Here is a 23,202-nt window from a genome sequence, read left to right on the forward strand (position 1 = left end):
CCCATCCCCTCAGCTAGTTCTGACTACCTAGGAAGTCACTCAACCAATCACCTTCAAGCTTCTACCCACTCCAGCTAAATCCAACTCCCCAACTAATGATTCTTCACAGGCAAGCAAGCAAGCAGCCTCCATCCCTTCTCCCTTCCCTCTCCCCTTCAGGCCAGCTCTACTCATCTCCTGCCGTTGAACAAGAGGTTCCTTGTTCTTTATACCACCTCTCTTGTGAGTTTGTGCTGCATAATGCAGAGATTCTCATTCTAGTCTTGTTAGACTTGAGGCCCTGCGACCAATGTTGAAATTCTTGTACCAAAGCAGAGACCTGGTACCTGGGATTCGATAAGCATTGCCCTGAACTGCAAACTAAACTGGTCTGAGAAGATATTAGCTGGGATGTTCTCGAATTGGCAAGTATATGTATTTAAATAAGGCTGTAGTGGGCATGCACTAAATAGCATGGTTTGCTCTGCTTCAAAACCATTTAGCACAAGCTTAGTGAACTCTAAAATTAACACCTGCCTCAGATCATGCATTGACTTTAAGTGTGCATGACTTTTAAAGAGCTCAGTTCATGAGATACGTCGGAACATACCAACGAACATGATGGTGCCGTTCGACCAGGAAACGACATGAGAGACGTGGGGTAGAGGAGAGGAAGAGGGGACAGGCGCCAACACATTCCTATACATTTTCAAAAATAAATTCCACACTCTGTCCTTTGAAGTTCAGTCTAACTTCCAACGTTGCTCAGTATGTACTCACCATGCCGGCAGTCCTTGCCTCCAAACCCCAGGGGGCACTCACAAGTGAAGGACCCCCATGTGACTGAGCAGGAGCCACCGTTCTTACAAGGGCGTGAATCACAAAATGAATGTTTTGCATGGCAGCCTATAAGCAGTAGAAATTCAAGAGTTAGGAATGTGCAAAGCAATTAGTGTTCAGTTGACTTCATGAAGCTCATGACAACTTTTATTCCTCATGGTTTTTTTCACAAACATTAAGATACCCTGAAGAGCTGTAAACATATTCATGTCTAATCTACCAGACAGATTAAAAAAAAAAGATTTACAAAAAATGTTCAAAACGGTATAGAGTAGACTGAGGCAAGAAGCTGGTTGGGTTGGCTCCTGACATGGCCCACTCACATTACCTGCAGAGGTTCCATTGTTTGCAATGAACGCAGCTAAATCAATCCTCTTACTGTCGATGTACAGGTTTCTCATACAGCCCACAAACTCCTTGTGTGCCACTGGGAAGTTCTCGGGCAGGTTTGGAACTCCTCCAAGGAGCAGAGGACCTGTTAAGTCCAGGGACCTGAAAGCAAATATCACACAGGTGTGTTTTCCTGTCCCAGATACGAGCAGAATGGCGAATGCTTGGGACACAAAGTCCTACAGAATTTCAGCTCTGTGTCTGTAGGCGGTCAAGGTCAAAATCGCTAAGGCACTGGACGTACATACCAGTCACAGCTCCATGGTTCCAAACTGGGACAACAACCTTTAACATGCTCGTCAGGAAAAGCGATAAAGCAAATTTAAGGGCCCCGTAGGGTCACCATATCTGTAGTAGTAAAAATGAGGACACATGACCACACCCCATTCTGCCCCCAGGCTCGCCCCATTCTACTCCCAGCTCCACCCTATACCGCCCCATGCAAACCTCATCTCCTCTCCTTCCCTGAGCAAGGAGGATCACAACTGGAGGGCCTCTGAGCATGTGTGGATGAGGTACAATGACATCACACAAATGCACGCTCGGAGACTCTCCAGACACAGCCTCAAGCTCTGGCAGAGCCGGGGCCTTCCAAAGCCCAGACAAACTGCCAGGTTTTCATAATTCGTTCAGACACCCAGACAGTCCTCTAAAAAGAAGACATGTCCTGATAAGTCTAGACATCTGCACCCTACGTTGAACTGGGTAGGAGAGATTTGAATCTGGTGAATTGGAGCTCTACCGCTTATTTTTAACCAGATAGTTTCACTATATATACTTTATAACTGGTTTACTTGAAACCAGTCCAGGCGAGGGTAGGTGGCTTAAAGCTGGCGGTGGTGAAAAATTGCTGGCTCTCCCCCCCCCCCCCCCAGCAGCTGAATATTTTATCCTTAAATAAATAATAATAATTTATTTCTTATATACCGCTATACCGTGAAGTTCGAAGCGGTTTACAATAAAGATACATTTGACAGTACATGGGATAGAAATGGTTTACAATAAAGATACATTTAATCAGTACATGGGATGCAAGTGGTTTACAACTGAAACTGAGAGAAAATAAGAGAGAAACGCAGGAGCTTCACTTCTGCAGCTCCCTCTGCCGTGACTAAAATAACCTCAGGGTCACAATTCAGCATGTCTGCTAGCGCCAATTAAAACACAAAAAAAAAGTGGGCCAAAAACAGAATAAATTACAATCTCTTCTAAGTAGAGGCAGTTCAAAGGTATCCATGTCGGTGGAAATGTGCTGAAAACCTGAGGTCAGACTCCGACTGGAAGAGTTTTGACCTGGTTCCAGATCTAACGGAAGGTTCCGGTTTTCGCAATGTTACTCTTTATTCTCATTTGGATTTATGAACTGTCTTTTTCACAAAGAGATTCATCCAAAATGGTTTAAATTTCACCAAATTGTAATCAGGTACTCTTAGGTATTTTCAGTGGCGTAGAAAGGGGTGGATGGGAGTGGGGGCCATCATGGTGGAGGCACTGGCATCTGTCCTCCTCCTTGCCCCCCCCTCATCTTTTCCCACTCTTCCCCCGCCATACGTACGCCCCTTTCCTTCCCCTATACTGCCAGTTGTTCACCGCCACAAACAACAGCTTCAATGTGCTCCTTGCGACTGCGTTGGCTCCCTTTGACGTAGGAAATGACACTAGAGGAAAAGCTGAGGTGGTTGCGACGAGCACATCGAAGTTGCAGCACTCCGCCTCCTCTCTGCCCCCCAACCTCTCCCCAGTGGCATACCTAGGGTATGCGACACCCGGGGCCCATCATTTTTTGACACCCCCCTCCCCCCCCCAATGCTTTACCTTCCGTCAAGCTGAAAAAAGTGCCAGCCTCAGCAGTGATTTAGCTACGTCGCCCATGGGTCCCCTTTATGCTTTTCATCTGCCTCTGCCGCGATCCACCAGGGTGGTAACAGGAAGTTGCGTCATTGGCAGATGCGGAAAGCAAGAAGGGGGAGCCGCGGGCGATGTAGCTGAATCACTGGCGAGGCCAGCAGTTTTTTCAGCTTAACGGAAGGGAAAGGGACATCAGATTGGATGATAAGGCTAGGAATATGCTGGGCCACGGGGGTTACCCAGAGTCTTGGGGCTGGGCCGTGACTCCAAGTTCGGGAACCCCCCCCCCCTCATAGTTGGCACCTAGCACGGTCTGCCCCCTCCCCCTCCCTACCACCTTAGTAAGCCACTGTTGGGTTTTGAAAAGGACCTACCACAGGTACAAAAGAAGAAAACTCCTTTGTCATATCAGGCCCAACGTGCAGAAGAACTTTACCAAATGCTCACTTTTTGGAGCTGGACTGGACACCCTCTGCTGCGCAGGTGTAATTCCCAATCTGGCTGCCATACTGCAAGGCCACGGACATGTCGCAGTCATCCAAGGCTAGAACTGCAACCTTCTCCTTTGAGGGCCCTTGTGCCACTCCCGTGGATCCAATCTTAGGCTGAAAAGGAAGTCAGACATTAACCTATACAAAATCTCAGTCCTCTAAATCTGGACGACACACAAGGCATATCTGAGAAAGGGAAACAAACTAAAGTTTTGCCAGGAAAGGATATGATGACAGTGTGTCTACATCATAACTATAGCTCAATATAGCAGCATTCACTGAGTTTTAGTCATAGGTTTGAATGGTAATGAGATACGTCTCTTTTGATACCATCAGAACATTAGAACTGCTATATTGGGACAGACCAAAGGTCCATCAAGCCATGAGGCCAGGACGAGATGTCAGAAGGGAACCGTGGTGCGAGCAGCAGTTGGGAGGTGCTGCTTGTGCCAACGAGCATTTCAAGAGGTATGCAGGGGGGCATACGGCGCGGCGATGCCAGGCGCCATCGCTACGGGCATCAACCTCTCTTGGTACACCTCTGCAAGTCAGGTGACCTGTTGTAAAGTGACCCTTCCTGTGTTTATCTCTAAAGAACAAAGTAAACGTAATCATTGATCGCAGGTAGGGTACACACGAGACAAATAATTATCAAACAGGAATCTCGAGCCACATGACATTAGACTGTGGATATCAAGTCTTTACAAGGATTTTGGTGGTGGTCTCAGTCCTAACAAATGTAGGGCTTCTTTCACTAAGGCGCGCTAGCTCACGCCAAATATTAGACTATAATGGAGATGTTAGCGTTTAGCGCAGGCGAAAACGGATAACGCGACTTAGTAAAAAGACCCTTTCATTTTAAAATAAAAAAACTTTTGCATATCAATTTCATTTGTATTTATACTTTTTTTTTTTAAATCCGAAGTACAGCAAACGTGTTTACGCTTTTGAGGAGGTGAAGCCTACCTTGTTGTAATACTGAAGCTGGACTTTGTGCCATTTGCCATCACTAACACCTCCGGGAAGATAAGGAGTCACCACCGTGGTTGACTCACCTAGAAAGCAGGGGGGGGGGGGAAAAACAGTCACCTCTGCGCAGAAAGGACCCAGGAAAAGAACAGAGCGTGCTTCAGTTTCATTTCATAGCAAGCGTGCAAATGAGTCATGCAAATTACACCCACTGAAATAACTAATTATCCACATAAAAAAAAATATTTTTAACACATAGTACAAAACAGCCATTAATCCACCATTAGAGACACTTAACAGAGCATTCACAAGCCATATTAGTGTGGATATTATGGAAACACCCGATTTTCCAGTTCTACGTTTTCTTTGGAGCCGCGTTAGGGGTTTTTATTGCCAGATATTCAATGCTGAGCCATAGAAATGAGTGCCGGAGCTTTTACCACAGCGGCCGGCGATAAAAAAAACCAAACAAACCAAAAACGCAACGCAGCTTGATAAAAAGGTGGCCTTTGTGTTTAATGACACACATGCAAATACATAACACTTTTGTAGAAATCTCATTTCACACCAGATATTTTCATTGGAAATAGATGTAAAATTGATGTGATCTGATACATCTGCTGGTTTCTGCCTCACTTTAACCACGTGAGAGGATTTACCGCAGCACGGGATAATTTAGTTTCATTCTTTTCTGTGGATCTCGGGTTCCTTTTGTTTGCTATTATTAGGGGGTGGGGTCAGGGGCGGAGCTTTGGCCAGGTCTGGGGCCACTTTCAAAGATAACTCTTACAACTCTTCCTCCGCAGGCCCAATACATTTTATATTTATTGATGTAACTTTAAAGAGGTCCTGGCAATTCTCCTTCCCTTGCTTATGCTCCGGTATGGTCAACAGTGACTGATTCTATACTCGCCATGCTTGCCTACTGAAAGTGCCTCCCGTGAGAACGTTAGAGCACAGTCGCGAGTCTGAATATAAACTCCTCTCAATGCCTCTCATCACTTCCTAGGGGAGGGTTCAGGAAGTGATGTCAGAGGAAGAGCCAACCCTGGTGCCACAGAAGATTGGGGGGTTGCTGCTCACGCTAGGAACGTTACAGAGGTATGAGGGGAAGGGGTGAAGCTAAGACACGCGGATAGGAGGATGGGTGCCTATACCTTCACCAAGATGACGCTTGTGGCGGACCACCCCCCACCTTACTACCCCACTAACCACATGTCCAGTGCCACGTACCTGTGGAATATTTAAGCTGCACTTGTCCATCAGTGATCTCTAGAGCAATAAAGTCATGCTTCTCATTCAGGCGCCCATTGTAAAGCAGAAGCCCATTCTTCTCCAGGGTGGCAAACCTAGCAGAGGAGAAGAGGATAAAATTTAGACAGAAGGATGCGCCTGATTTCTGACTCTCGCACATGCAAAGGACAGGTTTCCAAAGACCTACGAATCCAGTAGACCTAGATTCCTGGGTCTGAATCTTATCCTGCAGCAGAGAGGCTAAATGAGCCCCTGAGAACAAAACTCGAGTCGCTAATTTACTAGAGTTCATCAATAATACCATCTATCCCTCAAAGATCCCTCCAATCTGTCTCGCAATACGGGCTCTCCATCCCATCCTTAAGGCACATCAACACTATGTGAACTAGTAATTTCTCCGTTACCACCCCTTCACTATGGAACTCCGTTCCAAACCATTTAACCATTCATTTGAAGTCCCCAAATTAAGAGCCTTTGGACTTTAACCGTCCTTTTAAAGACGTTTCATAGACCTTCCTTCTTGGTTTCTTCTTGCATTAATGTTCATCTTCCCCCTCCCCTCATATTTTCCCCTCTTTGTTTTTTACTTTAAATATTGTAATAACAATAATGACTTTATTTTTATATACCGCCATACCACAAACAATTCAAAGTGGTTTACAGGGAAAGAGACTGTATACAGACAGAGACATTACAGAGAACTTTCAAAATTGCATTGGCATTTTAAGCACAGTCAAGTTTATCTGAAAGTGTTTTGGAAGTAATGTTCCAGTTTGCTTATAATCGATTTGTTTGTCTGAGTAATAAGTTACTGTCTGTCTGTTATAAATCAATTCCCATTATTTGTATTTTATATTTAGCCTTTTAAATTCAATGTGCACCACCTAGAAGTCAGATTAGGTGAGATTTCAAGTTATTCAAAATTTGTTAAGTGGACCAAATCTACTCTATAACTCCCCGAGACTTACAACACACAGACATGAGCCATTCTTATTCCCAAGACTAAGAAGAAAGAAGTCCGCGCAGAAAAGGTTACTCACCTGATGGCAGAATAGATTAGTTAGGGACATGGCACGATTTTAATTCAAAGGGGTAAATATTCAACTGGCGGGGCTGACAATTCCTTTTAGCTGTCATCCACTTTACGCCTCGATAATCAAAGCTGAGTCATGTCCAGGCACCAGCATTAAAATATTCAGGTTTATGTAGGGTTAGCAGATTTTACGTATGTAAAATCCAGACCCATCGACCCGCCCTCAGGCCCGCCCAGTTTCACCCATCCCCGCCCCATTACGCCCATGCCACACACCCCTCAGCCTGCTCATCTCGGTCGGGAGGGCATCCATCTTTTTTATTATGATCAAAATTATGTAAACTATTTAGATGCTTTTTTAATGTGATTGTTGGTATTAATTGCTATTTAATTGCAGTATATATGATTTTTTTTTTTAAAGTTTAAACTGCTTGGAAGCCTTTTGTCTGGCCAATAGGTGTGATATCTAATGCCGGTAAAGAAAAGATAATTGTTGACCATCTGGAATAAAGTGAGACTGTTGTACGAATTTGTTTTCTTGAATTTCTTCTTTTTTTTCAGACCTCACACTTATTCTAGTAAGCTTGTGCTAGAAGGGTCTTTTTGTCTTTTTCCTCTGTTTCTTTCTGTGATCTTTATAATACTGTCCACACGCAGTATATGGGCTTCTATGCTTTTCCTGCTCCTCATTATAAAATTATTCCCATTGTGTCCAGTCAAAAGAATATCTCCTCCGCCCCCTCCCCTTTGGCTTTCTCCATCTCTCTAAACAGTACGATAAGACTTTTTCCTAAATTAAATCTCCTCCGGTCAGAGACACCGGCAACAGTATCATTTATTCAGTGGCTTCATGGCTATTGTGCTGAGAGGACTGCTGAACTCCTAAGAGGTGTCGGAAAACTCGATTTTTAGCAGAGCTAGGTCATCCCATTCACAAAATAACTGAATTATGTTCCTTCTAGATTATCTCCTCAGACTCCTGAGATGCCGATTTACGGATTCACCAGCATTTCTCACCATCTGCTTATATATTTTTTTATATTTATTTCTATCACGCTTTAAAAAAAAAAAAAAAAAAAAGCTCAATACTGAGAGTGATTTGAAAGGATTCTGCTGGTCCCATGTCTCCTACATGGTGGCCTTTGACCTTGCTCACAAAGACAAGCTACTCAAGGCAGAGCTTGGGTATGATTTTACGAGTATCACAAGGGAGACCATCCCGCGTGCATTCTTTCCTAGATTTGCCCGCAGAGGATAATTTTATATACAAAGGCAAATGAAGACTCAAAAGCTGTTCTGTGGACAGTGGCATACCTGGATATTCAAAGTACTGTCCATATCATTCCAGTGGTCAACAGAATACACAAATTCTTTGCTACTGCCCAGATAACTCCAACAGTCAGCAACATACTGGCTATTCTGGAATAAATTACTTGAGTTTGTCTATCAAGCCCTTTCCCTTGTTTAAAAGCAGACTGAAAACCCACCTTTTTGATATAGCCTTCAATCCTTAACCCTACTCCTGCCCTTCAACCCAGCCCGCTGATTAACCGTTCCCCTTATCTGTATCCATGACATCCTGTTTGCCTAGCTTGCCTGTTTAGATTGTAAGCTCTTTCGAGGAGGGACTGTCTTCTTTGTGACTCTGTACAGTGCTGTGTACATCTGGTAGCGCTATAGAAATAATTCATAGGAGTAGTGTGAAGAGTTTCAGTCTTTGGGAAGCAGAGCTGAGCTTGTGATGTCATAGTGGCTCATTCCACCAATAAGAGCCAACCTCGTCAGTGATGTCACAATGGCTTGATTGTCCTGTTCTCCCCTCTGCCCTCCAACCCAGCCAGCAGATTAACCCTTCCCCTTAACTGTATCCATGACATCCTGTGTCTGTCTTGCCCATTTAGATTGTAAGCCCTTTGGAGCAGGGACTGTCCTCTTTATGACTCTGTACAGCGCTGCGTGCGTCTGGTAGCGCTATAGAAATAATTCATAATAGTAGTAATAGTAGTACTATTCTGTCCTGCTATCCAGAATGTGGTTGTGAAGGCAGGAGGCACCTGGGGTGGTGGCGCCCCCCTGTTCCTTCCATACACTCCCCTTCCCCCCCCCCTTGCTCCTTCTGCACCTCCCTCGCTCCTTCCCCATGCCATACTCACACTCTCCCTAATCCCGGACCTCTTTAAATCTTCACTAGCATGAGCAGCTTCTCCTGTTGCTCGTGTCAGTGTCAGCTTTCCCCTCTGATGTCATTTCCTGGCCCCATGACCCAGAAGTGATTTCAGAAGGGAGCCAGGCCAGCGAAGTTACTCGTGCTGGCAAAGATTTAAAGAGGTACGGGAGGGGTAGAAAGAAGAGGACACGAGCGTGGCATTAGGGGCCAGAGAGGGGGCACTCAGGGCAGTCCGCCCCCCCCCCTCTTCTACACCACTGTGCTGACTAACGAGTTAAAAAATCATCTTACCTATACACTTCTCCCACTGTATTCATGGTGAGAGGGGATTAGCAGAGCTGCGAATACAGAAAAACCGTGAATAACTTTTTCATTTGTCATTCGCCGTTGTCTATTAAAAACCATCGTGAATATGCTGAAACCGCGAATAACATGGCGGGAGACCTGAACTGTTCCTGAAGGAGAGGCAAAACATGGTGCAGAAAGTGCCGGGATCGGTGATTTTCTCCGCAAACGCTTGGAATCGGCGATTTCGATATGCAAGCCAATGTAACTAAGGGGGGGGGGGGAGGAGCCAGCAAGCTAAAACAAACTGCGAATAATCAAAACCGCGATTGCTGAAACCGCGAATACGGAGGGAGATGTGTACTACGTTTCTATTACCCATCTGGTACTCTGTACGTGTGCATGTCCGTGGGGGCATGGCAATGCGTGCGTCTAGTTTAGAGAACTGCCCTTGATGCTCTCCGAAGGAGGACACTGCATCCACGTGGATTAGGTTCCCGGTGCTGCACAGTAGTGCTTCTGAAAAAAGAACCAGGTGAATGCTTTGGAAAGAAAAAAAGCAATGAGCAAAAACAAATGATATTCTCTTTTCTCTTCCTCATATCTAAGGCTCTCCAGCTGTTTAGATATTTTTAACTTGCTACAATGATCTCTCTCTAGGGGGACAAACGCCCTGACTTCCTGCATTTAACAAAGTAATCTATGGTAGATGCCATCTTCTCATGGATCTGTGTTCACACACACGACAAAGACCCCTCAATGCAGACACAGAATGGCTAATGAAATCAAAAGTGCCCACAGAGGGAAGAGAGATAGGGCCCTTTGTATCTAATTATTCCATGGTGACATTAGTCATGGCACGATGAGGTAATGGCTCCGACAGCATCCTGCACCCATTGTTTACCACGATGAAGTGATTGGATGTCTGCAGTGACATCGTCCCCGTTTCATCAATCCTAACCTCATTACAAAGAGCTCTGCTTGTTCAAAGTGAATGCAGAAGCAACTCAAACTGTCCGTGGAGGGCAAAGATAATGAGGGGAAGGGAAAGAGAGAGCAGGGGAAAGCTGCATATGGAGAGAGAAGGAAGGGAAAAGAAAACACCTAAAAGAGGAAAAGAGAAAGAGGAGAGACCACAAAGGAGACAACTGCGAAAAAGATGGAAGATGACTAAAAAGGTAGATAGAGCCAGAGATAAAATCAAATCAGAAGTAGAGAGAGAAAAAAGAAGGAGGACATAGAGATGAGGAGAAGAAAGTGGATTCTAGAATCAAACCCAGATATCCTATGAGAATCACTAATACCATCCATAGCATCTATCCAATGAATGAGAAGAATGGAAAAAGAAAAGCATGCACACCTTTGCACTTGTGTCTGACGTATTGTACAGCTATCAAGTTCCTACCAGAAGAGAAGTACTTACGAAACAGAGAGGCTCATTCGAAATCTCTGTCGCAGGCCTCGGAACATGACAAAGGAGTTGGGAGGGAAGGATCGAATGGAAAGCTCACAGTAGGGCTTCTCAAAACCTCCCGAAGGGCACTGGCACTGGAAACCACCGTTGGCCAAGTTGGTGCAGGTGCCTCCGTTCCTGCACACGCCCGGGACACAACGTCCTGCACCACTGTCCACTTCACAGTTGTCACCTGTAGAAAGAGAGAACAGAAAGGCCAATATTCAAAGTGGGTCAGAAGAATGCGGACAAAGAGCCAATGGAGAACAGTCACATTGGGAAGAAAACAATCAAACCATTTTAATAGGTTATCTTTCTGAAAACAATTAATTTTTTATGTTCTGCTATTAAGGAGTCGATATTCGAAGAGATTTAACTGGCCTGAAATGGCTCCTGGCCAGTTAAATCACTTGTTTGGGGCTAACTGGTAATTTTCAGTGGCACTTAACCGGTTAATGCCACTGAAAATGACCGGTGAGCACCTAAAGCATAACTGGCTATTTTGGAGGCATTCTGGGTGTAGAGTTGGCACTTAACTGGTTAAGCAATAATATTCATCTCTTAACTGGCCAAAATCACTCCATAAAAGTCAATCCTATCTTTGGCCTTCTTGTACTAAGATGTTTCTACCACAGCCCAGGGTGCTACATGCTCTGATGCTCATAGAATCTTATGAGCTTTGGTAAAAGGGAGGTGGGGGATGGGTATGCGCTGCCCCATAGTCAATTAAGTGTTAAATATTGCAATTAACCAGATATGATAGAGCTGGCCAGAAATTCAATGCCATGGCCAAGATATGGACTGTCATTGAATTTCCAGGCATAATAGTAATATAGTAAATGACGACAGATAAAGACCCGAATGGTCCATCCAGTCTGCCTAGCCGTACACACTCTATAAATTAATGCTTTAGTTTAAATGGTTCTTTTTCTTAGATATTTTTGGACCAAAAACCAAGAGTTGTGCCCGGTACTACGCTTAGGTTCTATCTACTGGAGTCTCCATCAAAGCTCACTCTAGCCCATCTAAACCATCCCAGCCATCGAAGCCCTCCCAGCCCATCCTCAACTGAAGGGCCATATACAGGACACAGTCTGCCCAGTCCTGGCCTTAGTTCCTCCAATAGATACCCATTATTTTCTGATTCGAGATGCTCTGTGTTCAGCCCAAGCCTGTTTGTCATCGTTTTCCTCTCCATCGCCTCCCTCGGGAGCACATTCCATACATCATCCACCCTCTCGGTTAGGGCTACTAGATTTTCCAAATGGAAAATCCGGACTCATGGCCCTGCCCCCAGGCCTGCCCCATTCTGGCCGGCCACGCCCTGATTCACCCCCAGGCCCGAAAAGAAGAGGTAGCAGCGTTCCCGCAAAGATGGCTCCAGGGGAAGTCTGGACCCTTTGCTCTCCTCTTGCCAGCCACTGATTTTGTACATGACAAAACTGGTATTATCCTTACAGGAGTAAGGAAAGAAGTGACACTGCAATGGACTTAAATATCTCAAAATAAACTCATAAGAGATTGACTGTGATTTTTAAATTCCTGTGGTGTATGCAAGTAGGGAAGGCAGCACTCTTTACTGGTCTCCACCAGTCAGACGTTTACAGCTAACGTGATATTAAGAAAAGCCCACAAGGCTTGGCAGAATACAATAACATCCAGAGCCACTGGACATTCAGGCAGCTACTTAGCAATGTGTCACAGCATTACCCCAAGTTTTGAATCGACAGTTGAAGAATTTGTCAGGGCAACCTGATTGCTCTAAGCTGTCATTTTTCAGCAGGAACGGAAGATTGCCCATTACCATGGAGCTTCCTTGCCTTTATGCATTAAACAGTGTACTGCCATGCTTGTTTTTCCAATTTATCGCTTCCCCTTCTGGCGAATCACAGCCCGAACACAAGCACATGAGATCGCAACTCCAGAGGCACATCTGTCACTGGACGTAAAGTTCTGGGCTATCAATCTCTTTCCAGTAACAGCAACATAAAAATCTGCCGAACTGGCATGCTCTGCTAGAAATACGCGGACCCCAAGAGGTTTGCCATACCAAGTGAACAGCTGGTCGCTGTAGAAGACCATTACGTACGAGCAAAAGCTACTTTTCAGGTTCAGTTCTGGATTCATCTTTAGCAAATGATTGTTGGGCCTTTCAGCCACATACAGTACAGGTTCACTGTGTGTGTGGGTTCCCCACAGAGTTTTACAGATACAGTACATCCCAATCAGGAGACAGCAAAAAGTACCTACAAAATCCCACAAGTGGCAAGTTTCCATGTTAATTAGTCTCAAGGATAAGTGGCGGCTTTCGCCGAGTCTACCTTAATAAATTAACACTCTAGATATTAATTCTCTACGATATGTTTGATACACCATCGAATGAAAGTTTTTTATGCCGATGAAGTGATTGGAGGTTGGCAGGGCATAAATTGCTCATTGCTGTCCCGAGGCCTTTTCTTTCATTCTTAGTGGTGTTTTCAGCCCTTGTGGTCTCATTGCGGGATGGCTATTGTGTTGATAGATAGTTAGACATGTATTTATATCCACAATAAATACGCATGAGATAAATTTGAATTGCAATGCCTCCATTGTCTGCATATGTACAGTATCTTCTGCATGTTCATTATGGATAATCTGAAAGCCAAACAGGTTTGCGGTCCTTGAGGACCAGAATTGCTCCCTATTAATTCAACCCCTAAGCAGCCATATGTGAAAACTCGGCAGTTGAGAGTGCCGAAGTGTCTTAGTCCAGAGGCTCAGCAAGCTTAAAGACTCAATACATTACGAGAGGCCCTGTGAACCATATCCAGATTGAAAGCCTAACATATGTGCTAGGAATTTGGATCAATAAGGCCGTTACATTTGCAGCCATCAGGGGGAGGCCGTCATTAAACCAGATGCTCTGAATGCAATGCAAAGTCCATGAAACTTATTCCTTACTGGAAGCTGACTTGCAAAAGGCCCCTTTGCTAATTATGACAGCAAATAGGCAATTGGCCTCTACATAATCCTAGATGGTGGCCAATCTAGTTTAGTTGCTTTGCAGAAAGTTTCTCTACTGGCTCAATGTTCCTTATAGAAAGATTTAAATTCAACTCTTTCCCATTAATATAGCAGCATGGAATACAATCCAGTGGGAGCCAAAGAGTCTGTGATATTAGTATAGACTAGGGTTACTTATAATCCGCTTTTCCCAAAGCGGCTCACATGTATAAACATACTTAATAAAAGTACATAAAATATATGTAAAAAAAACACAAAATAAGCGACCAGCAATTACACCCAAACAGATACCATAAAGCCCATATTTCATATTGCAAAATAAATGTCTCTTCAATAACTTCTTAAACCCATCAAGATTACAAGGGTAGTAGTTTCCATTCCTAGGGTCCTCTATAGGAAAACAGTCACACATGTCCTCTTTATAGAGGATTGTCCAGGGACCCAGAAGGACTTTCCAAAACTCGGCTGTTTGTCTGGGTTTTGGAAAGTCCTGACAAGCTCCGGCCACATCTGGAGGGCATCTGAGCACACGCAGAAGATGTCACACACATCCGCACATGCTCCAGGCCCACCAGACGTGGCTGGAACTTGTCAGGGAAGAAGAGAAGAGGTTTGTGAGTGCGGGGCTGGAGACTGGACTGGGATGAGCTGGGGCAGAATGGGGTGGGGCTAAAGGCAGAACAGGGCAGGGTCATGTGTCTGGATTTTTGTGGCCCGAAAAATGATAACCCTAGTATAGACCAGGGATGTTCAGGACACACCTACCCAGTCAGGTTTTCAGAATATCCACAATGAATATGCATGAAATAAATTTGCATATAATGGAGGCAGTGTATGCATATCAAGTTTATGCATATTCATTGTGGATATTCTGAAAAGCTGACTGTCAAAGGGGTTCTCCAGGACCGAGTTGAGTAACACTGCTTTAAACGGCACCTAGCAGTTGACTGACGGATTCTGTCACCAGCGCCTATGTCGGTGGCCACCCTAAACGTGGATGCCGATCGTGTATCAATCACTCGACAGCGCCAGTTATAGAATTGCACCAAAATTCAGCCAAGATAGACAGTTGAAATGTAGGCCTGGAAACCCTGACCTAAATATCAGCCGCCTATCTATGCCGCCATGGGATTCTAAAGTCAAGCTGCAGCAGCCATGAGCTGATCATGGCAGAGGCCATGGCTTTGGGGGTGTCCTGATGGCTCAGCTGATTGGCAGGGTACTCCCCCACCCCCGATATCAGCAGGAGAGATGCCCACTCTCTCCTGCCGGAACTCCTGAAGCACCCCCTCCCCACTCCTTTCTGCCTGCAGGGTCCCCAATACCATGACCTGCCCCAAGCATCAAAACTCCTTATCCCCCCCCCCCCCTGTACCTTTTGTAGTAAGGCCAGTCAGAGGGATGCCTACACCCTCCGGCCAGCAGGCTCGCCTCTTCACAATGGCAAGCCTTCCCTTTCCCAGTGCATGCTGGGAAGGGGAAGGCCACTTGGCTCACATAAGCCATACTCAGTCAGACCAATGGGCCAATGGTCTGTATGACTCAGTTGAAAAGCATTTGTAAAACATTTTTCTTTGAATGTTGAACTTGGCGCCACTGGGTGCAACCAACATGACAATCCTTCCTCCGATTCATAACGAATAAGAGGATGAAAGAAATGCGGCCAGGCCCCCGCTGCTCTGAGGATTGTTTTGTGCTCACAGGGACAGCGTGGGATTACTCAGCTCAAAACCAACCTTCCACAAGAAAATGCGGGGGGCCAGTGAAAAATGATGGATAGTGACCAAACAAAACACAGCTTGTAAGTGTGGCAGCAAACTCACGAGACTGATGCCATCCTTACAAGAAGCTCTTCAATATCTAGCAAACTAGAAAGGTCAGCAAAGACGGGATGGCAGCTCGCAGTTCCTATGTGGGATGACCTCAAAAGTGCTGAAACAAATCAACCTTTAAACCAAAAAAGGGCCTAAACCGCGACATGGTTCTATAAAAACCAGCTGTCACCTCGCAGGCCATTCCTTTCACCGAGAAAATGAACCTGGACTGTTCCCGACACCTTTAGATAAGGTCAGTTTAACAGGGGAGACTTTCAACCAGTTACAGATTAAAAAAAAAAAAATTAAATTACCATCACAGTACATTCAGATCTGGACATATCTGTTTATAAGGAACAAAAATATCCCCCCTTTTACAAAACCGGTAACAGCTCAGATGCTCATAGAATTCCTATGAACATAGGAGCTGTTATCGCGGTGAATTATCAAAAGCATGCAGTACTTTTTCGTGCCGACAATCTCGTGGTGACGCTGGTGTGCAGGACATATGCGTGCTGCTGCTTCCGTCGCTTTGAAGCCTTTCCATTAGTGCTCTGAGGGGGGTGAAAACTCCCGATCAGCAAAAACAGAAAAGAGAACGGGAGTTTTCTGTGTAGTTGGGGGGGGGTTCCCCCCATAACCCCTCCAAACGGGAGTGTGAGGACTTGTAAATGTACTGGCGGGGTTCCCCCCTCCACACATCCCCTCACAGCGCTAACAGGAAGGCTTTGAAGCGGCGGAAGCGGTTGCGTGCATATGTCCTGCACGCAAATGTCGCCACGGGATTTGCGGTGCTCCAAAGACCTCCGCACTTTTGACGGTGGACCGTTACCGCTGCAGTCAGCACTAAAAACTGTGCTACGGTTTTGTAAAAGAAAAAAAAAAGGGGACGGCAGGAGTAGTAAACATAGTTTTGAATAGTAAGGAACAGAGTCCATGTTTTCGCACGCTCAACATTCAGAAATGACACCTTAACATCAGCACAGAAGCAACGCTGTAAACGGTACATTCCCTCTCAACCCACCCTTGAGCCATCCAACTCGCTGATGGCTTTTGTCGCGTCAGCTACTGAAGGGTGGAGTCCCCTTCTCAGTGACCCCTGAGCTGATTAGGGCTGATTGTACTCCTATCTTTCAGCAGCCTCCCCGCGTCGAGAGCTTCCGTCTCCAGAGGTGCTCAGGTACGGTAATGACAGTAATTCTTGCCTTCCCGAATTGCAGCTGCTTTCCTATAGCTCCACTAAAATGAGTTTGCTATTATGGACTCTGCTGCAGCCGAACCATCTGTTATCGGGCGAAAGGGAAGAAGCAGAGAGAGAGAGAGAGAGAGAGAGGAAACGCTGGCCCTAGATCCAGGTTTTCCTCCTTAACTTCTATCTCTCCTCGGTGTCCATCTATCATCTAGACCAGGGGTATGCAATTCCGGTCCTCCAGGGCCACAAGCAGGTCAGGTTTTCAGGATATCCGCAATGAATATGTATGAGATGGATTTGCATGCACTGCCTCCTTGAGATGCAAACCTATCTCATGCCGGGTTTTGAAAAGCCATCCGAACGCCCGGACATGACTTCTAAAAAGAGGACATGTCTGGGTAAATCCAGACGTGTGGTAACCCTAGCCCAACGCAGGAGTGGGTGGGATCTGGACGCAATATGGGCAGGCTTAGGGCTGGGTCTCCACCGCACACTAGCTGCCATGACTGCCGATAACACAGCCAAACGTGCACCTTAAGCAACCACACTGGAAAACAAAGTCAAGCTAAATCCAGTACCAGGGATTAAATGGCTCCTCCAAGACTTGGGGAGTGCCTGGGGATGAACTAAGGAAGTCAAACGTAGCCTGCGATTCAACTCTGAGCCCTTAATACATATTCAAATTCAGAAAACTTTATTGGCCTGACAAATTGTACATAACACATCATCTGTAACTGACTACAGGGTCTGGAATATTTCTCTTAATGCTGTTCATCGCACTCAGGCCCAGTAAACCTAGTGAATGAAAATAATGCAGCAACAGAACTTAGTTATTTGTTTAAAATTTATAACCCACCTAGCCACAAATCTAGGCGAGGAAGAAAATAACACGCACAATACAGTAAAAAAAAACAAAACACAAAACCCACAAGTCAGCATTGCAAACAGAAAATCAAAGTAAAAATTCAAACATTCTCAGTGCTTGAACCAAAAAAACGCTCCGACAGCAAAGTCTTCACCCCTTTTCTGAAATGTAGACGCATATTCGTTTGGCGTTAAGATAAAGGAAGAACATTCCAAAGCATTGGACCCTGGACCTAGTTTCTCAAAAGCCGCACCACAGCCAATGACGGAACTTCCAAACAAATTTTGTCAGAGGACCGCAACTCACGCAAAGGACGATACCGCTGTAGCAGAGAACGGCCGCTCAATGGACAGTTAGACTGAAGCACTTTAAAAACCAAGCAGAGACCTTTAAGCTCCACCTGCACGTCAATCAACTTCATGTCAATCAACAGTATACCAAGCCGGCACAAGTCCGCTGTTCCTGCACGGCAAATCTGCTTGGTTTCAGGATTTCTGCAACAAATATGATTCTATTATCCTAAAAACCCCAGAGTTCCCCCAATAATTAAACACAGCGGCCTTCTGTATCCTGAATGGTCTTATGAATATGCAGCGGCCTGTTTTGGGAGAGTGTTGGTCGGTGCATGCGTTGCCCTAGTTGGGTCTAATGAAAAGTGGGGTCTGGGAAAGCGGGATATCTTCTATTCATGCTCTTATGGCAGCATAGGATAGATTTACATGCCGTTTCTTTTGCTAATTATTATGTTCACTATCGCTTGCATTCTTGCACCTCTGATGTATGGACCTCTCTTTGATATTGTCATTCCTGTTTTCATCGAATCCTTTAATAAAAAGGATTAAGGAAAAAAAAAAAAAAGCCAAACCTGGCTGATTTACAACCTGGAGGAGCAGAGATCTGCATACGCCAGCTTTGCAGAATTAGCCTTAACACAAGGACTGTAACCAGCAAGTGGCGCTGCAGTCCCTCTGCTAACAGGACTGAAACGGAGCCATGCATTGAGCAAGGAAATCAGGCCTCGGAGGATCTCTTTCCCTCTTCCTTTTCTTTCTTGCCCCTCTCCTCTTCCTCCATTTCCTAGATAGCTTTTCCTTTCCCTCCTACTGATTCTATCTTGCCCTTCCTCCTTTTTTTCTTTCCTTTCCTCCCCTGTCTACTCATCCTTCTTTTTTCTGTCCCTACCTGTATTAGATTTGGGATTATTGAGTATTATATATTATACCTCTTCCTCACTTACATTGATGTACTTTTCATATGACACCAACACTTTATACATTATTGACTATTGTACTTTTCTTGTGTACCATTTTCCCTTTTGCATTTGTATTTTGTAAAACTTTCAATAAATTTTCGAGGAAATCACGCTTTACAGTGTGAAACATTTTTAACACATTTGGTTAGCTGTAAAAATAAAAACACTCAATAGGAACCAAGTCCACCAAAAATCACCACAATTGCCGGCCTACTCTTATACTGGCTCTGATCACTGAGATATTTCTCTCCCCACCCCCTTTTCTAATTTTATGTCACCTGTAGATACATAGATATGTTCACACTCCATAAAATCCAAAACACTCCACAAGTTGCATATAAATGAATAAATACTTCAAATATACATCAAGTGCAATTAAAGTGCTCAGATCACCAACCATAAAGTACTATAAAGTACAGATAAAACATACTAGCGCTGGGTGTTTGCCGGGACCATCATGCCACTTGAAAGTCCCGTGTACCGTCCTCTGAGTAGTGAAACTCACTTTAAATATATTCCGCTATGTAACATTTTAATACAATCACTTATTTTGAATGAATGAAAGATGAACGGAAGATCTGGGAGGAGTGTGTGGCACGGTGGTTGAAGCTACAACCTCAGCACCCTGGGGTTGTGGGTTCAAACCCCGTGCTGCTCCTTGTGACCCTGGGCAAGTCACTTAATCTTCCATAGCCCCAGGTACATTAGATAGATTGTGAGCCCACCGGGACAGATAGGGAAAATGCCCGAGTACCTGATTGTAAAACCGCTTGGATAACCTTGATAGGCGGTATATAAAATCCTAATAATAATAATAATACTGGAGAAACGGTGTGGCGAAGAGGTCCCGTGCTGGTACCACCTTGCCGCTCTTCGACTCGAGTTTTGTGTTAGCGTCATCAGGAAGGGGGCGTTGGCCGTGGAACAAAGGGACAACCCCTCCGAGAACGGCATAATTCAAAATCAGACGCATATCACAGTTTTGCAGAAACACACAATGAACCAGATTTATAAGAGTTCAAAGGAGCGATGCAGTTTTAACAGACAAAGCCACAACAAACATAACGGCGCAAACTGCAATCAGGACGAGATTAACTCTTTGTTGGGCACTAGGCAAACAGGTATGTTGGGGCCCCTCATTGTAATTTAAATATATTTTAAAGCTCCCACAAATGGAGCCTTGCATGATTCTGACTAAAGAGGAAAACTGGCAGAGGAAGAAACAGCAGATAAGAGGCCTTGCTCGCTGGCTCCCCCTGCCGATTAGAAGGCAGTATACAGGGAGTGAGGAAGAATAGACAGACCTCTGTGGTGAACAATGGCTCTGCACCCTCCCGATTCTCTTCTCTGTAGCAGCAGTTAACGTACCAGGGCAAAACTCTGCCTTGACTTACACATTTGAGAGGGCCCCTCTTAAATATTGGGGCCCTAGGCCCATGCCTAGTTTAATCCTGCCGTGACTGCACTATCCCAACACCAGATGCGTTTTGCTCAGCTGAGCTTCTCCAGTTGGAAAAGGGAATACTTGGAAATCCATGCCAACTCCCAAACTACAATGACTGCAAAGAATCCACCAAACACAGAAAAGCTGGTTGTAGTTTAATCTTCTTGAAGTGGTTTATCAGTTTAACAGATCCACTTTCTTTGGAGTCAAACGGGAGCATGGTGAATTTTGCTTCGGGTTACTGCGAGATATAGATTTTCAGGAAATATATTAATAGGTTGTTCTTGCATAGTATAAAATATGTATTTAAAAATCGTGTAGCTCTTGTTTTTGAATTCTAATTGTTTCTAACACACAAGTATGGTTTGGACTTAAAATTATGATTGTAATGAGTAGTTCTACCTTGTTTTTGTTTTGATTTTAGGTTTTATCTTGTGGGGTTGGAATAGATTTTAAGGTATGACCCCTGAAGAATCTTGTGAAAAATACGAGAGTGATTTAAAAAGTTTGGTAAAAAAAAGGAAAAATTAAACAACGTAGTCTCAATTGAGGGCTATACACATTAGTCTAGCGAGCTTCCAGGTTTTTTTGTAAACTATTTTTCCTATGATACAAACAAACTGCCGCAAAGTCTCTCGGCAGGAGGAATAGGCGCTAGACTTGGAGAACGACACAGGGACACATTTTCACCGTCAACGTGGGATCTCTAGATTCTCCTTCCGTCCCCGCCAGTTCTGTCCCTGTCTTATTCCTGCAAGCTCTGCCTTAACCGCATAAGCCTCGAGCATTTATGATTTTAAAGTGAGGCATGTGCAGACGAGGACCAGGAATGGGGCAGGGACAGAGCTCGTGGGAATGGGATGAGTGGGGGGGGTGTTGCCCGTCTGCTCTGCTAAAATAAATTGGCCAGTGACCTTGGTTGACCTGCGACTTCCCCTCTACCTCTTTGCAAATAAGGATCCTTTGTGCTCATCCCAGACTCTCAAATTCTGTTGCCGTTTTCTCCTTCATCCTCTTCTAGAAACCAATCGGCATAGATTTCACCGGCAATCAACTCCACCGCTTTCGATTTTAGCTTGAAATAACTATGAGCTGTCTTGCAGGGATGGCAATTGAACCGCTCTCTTCACGGTGAGGTTGTGTCGCATTGATATTCACACAAGGGAAAGGGAAACAGTAGGAGACCAGGCTGAGAAGAAGAATGTGCAGCTAGCGGGGTGCACAAAATAATCCCTATCTGACTGCCAGGAATGCAGCATGGCTCGGAACAATTTGCAGTTACAGCATAGAGGAGCTTCTCTCTGGGGAAGGAGGAAGGTCGGAAATCCTGCTCAACCCTTGTAGTTTCAGACTTCAAGGTGGAATTCAGCATGTATTTGAGGCATTCTGTATCCTAGTTCTCTTCCTACACTAAGCTTAATTAATGGCCTTGCATCCTCAGACACTAATTGGAAGGCCATGGATTTCCTTCCTGAGTGGTGTCTTCGTTTGCTTCTCAAGCTGGACAAAATATGGTCAGCCTCCCCTTACCTTTCATAGTACCCAAGGCCACTTCCTTGACCCCCCCCCACCCCACCCCACGTATTACCATACAATTCTGCCAACCTCTGAAAAAGCCAGACCATTGGCAACCCTAACTCCTGAGCACATCTCGCAGGGCTCCATGCCTGTCCTTGATGCCTCTTTTCTGTATGCACGGTATCTGTAAATGATCAAGATGCCACAGAATTGTCGAGATTCAGTTTCCTACCTTTGTTCACACCCAAGCACGATGGAAAAATCAACATTAAACCAACGTTGACCACTCACCTGTAAAGCGTTCTCTACAGGCACAGGTATAGCCGCCTTCTCGCCTGGTGCACAAGCCCTCGTTCTGGCAGGGGTTGGAATAGCACAAGTTGATCTCCGTTTCGCAATAGTCCCCAGTGAAGCCCTGCGGACAGCGGCAGCGCAGGCCTGTGATGGGATGGATGGGCCTGAAGAGGATCGACTCGGAGGCGATAAACGGAGCAGAGCTATCGAACTTGAGCACCGAAATGCACTTCATATAGTTTTCACAGGGTTCCCTCAGGCAGACGTTGTCATCAAAAGGCATCACCTCCAGCATGGATACCGTGGTCAGCGTCATTCGCTTCATGTACAGCTGCTCCTGCAGGTCCTCGGAGCTATAGAACCGATTCCGACCCCCGCTGGGCATCAGCGCCGAGAAGCTGACGTTTAGGATGGTCCCACCCACGTCCCTGTCATTCTGAATGTTGAAAATGAAGACATCCTCTTTGGAGATGGCGAGCACCGTGGCCACCCCATCCAGGAAGCTCGTGAGCAACGGCGACAGGAAATGCTCCTGCGACACGTTCTCCAGTCTCACGGTAATGCTGTTGGCCAACATGTTCTCTGTAATGATGATCACCCGCAGGACACAATGAGCGGTCACGCTGTGAAGTCCATCTGCCAAAGACAGGGAGACAAAGAAAGAGCGAGAAGATAAAAAAATCTCTATTATTGTGCTTTTAAAGACACAGTTTATGACACATTTCACCTAGAGCGACATTAAGATTTCATACAGGGCTGAAGCCAGGTACTAGCGGGGTTTTGTTTTTCATTCCTGTTGCTCCACTATTTTCACAGTTACACTTTAGAACAGTGGTCTCAAACTCAAACCCTTTGCAGGGCCACGTTTTGGATTTGTAGGTACTTGGAGGGCCTCTGAAAAAATAGTTCATGTGTTATTAAAGAATTGACAATTTTACATGAGGTAAAACTCTTTATAGTTTATAAATCTTTCCTTTTGGCTAAGTCTTAAAATTAATATTGTCATTTATAGCTAAAGAGACATATGATCAAGAAACTGTTTTATTTTACTTTTGTGATTATGATAGACATACTGAGGGCCTCAAAATAGTACCTGGCGGGCCGCATGTGG

At 45.1% G+C, this 23,202-nt stretch overlaps 1 protein-coding gene across 1 annotated transcript in view; it reads right to left on the reverse strand.

The window, feature by feature from the left end:
- The window catches only part of CELSR3 (cadherin EGF LAG seven-pass G-type receptor 3), a 113,733-nt gene that overhangs the window by 44,236 nt on the left and 46,295 nt on the right, over positions 1 to 23,202 (reverse strand). The window contains exons 2-8 of the mRNA XM_033926602.1: positions 22,089 to 22,727; positions 10,680 to 10,902; positions 5,751 to 5,866; positions 4,515 to 4,603; positions 3,505 to 3,662; positions 1,148 to 1,311; positions 760 to 885 (exon numbers count right to left, since the gene is read on the reverse strand). Of these exons, the coding sequence (XP_033782493.1) occupies positions 760 to 885; positions 1,148 to 1,311; positions 3,505 to 3,662; positions 4,515 to 4,603; positions 5,751 to 5,866; positions 10,680 to 10,902; positions 22,089 to 22,727 (1,515 nt within the window). The remainder of the gene's footprint in view (positions 1 to 759; positions 886 to 1,147; positions 1,312 to 3,504; positions 3,663 to 4,514; positions 4,604 to 5,750; positions 5,867 to 10,679; positions 10,903 to 22,088; positions 22,728 to 23,202) is intronic.

The sequence above is a fragment of the Geotrypetes seraphini genome, chromosome 17, assembly GCF_902459505.1.
Source record: "Geotrypetes seraphini chromosome 17, aGeoSer1.1, whole genome shotgun sequence".
NCBI lineage: Eukaryota > Metazoa > Chordata > Amphibia > Gymnophiona > Dermophiidae > Geotrypetes > Geotrypetes seraphini.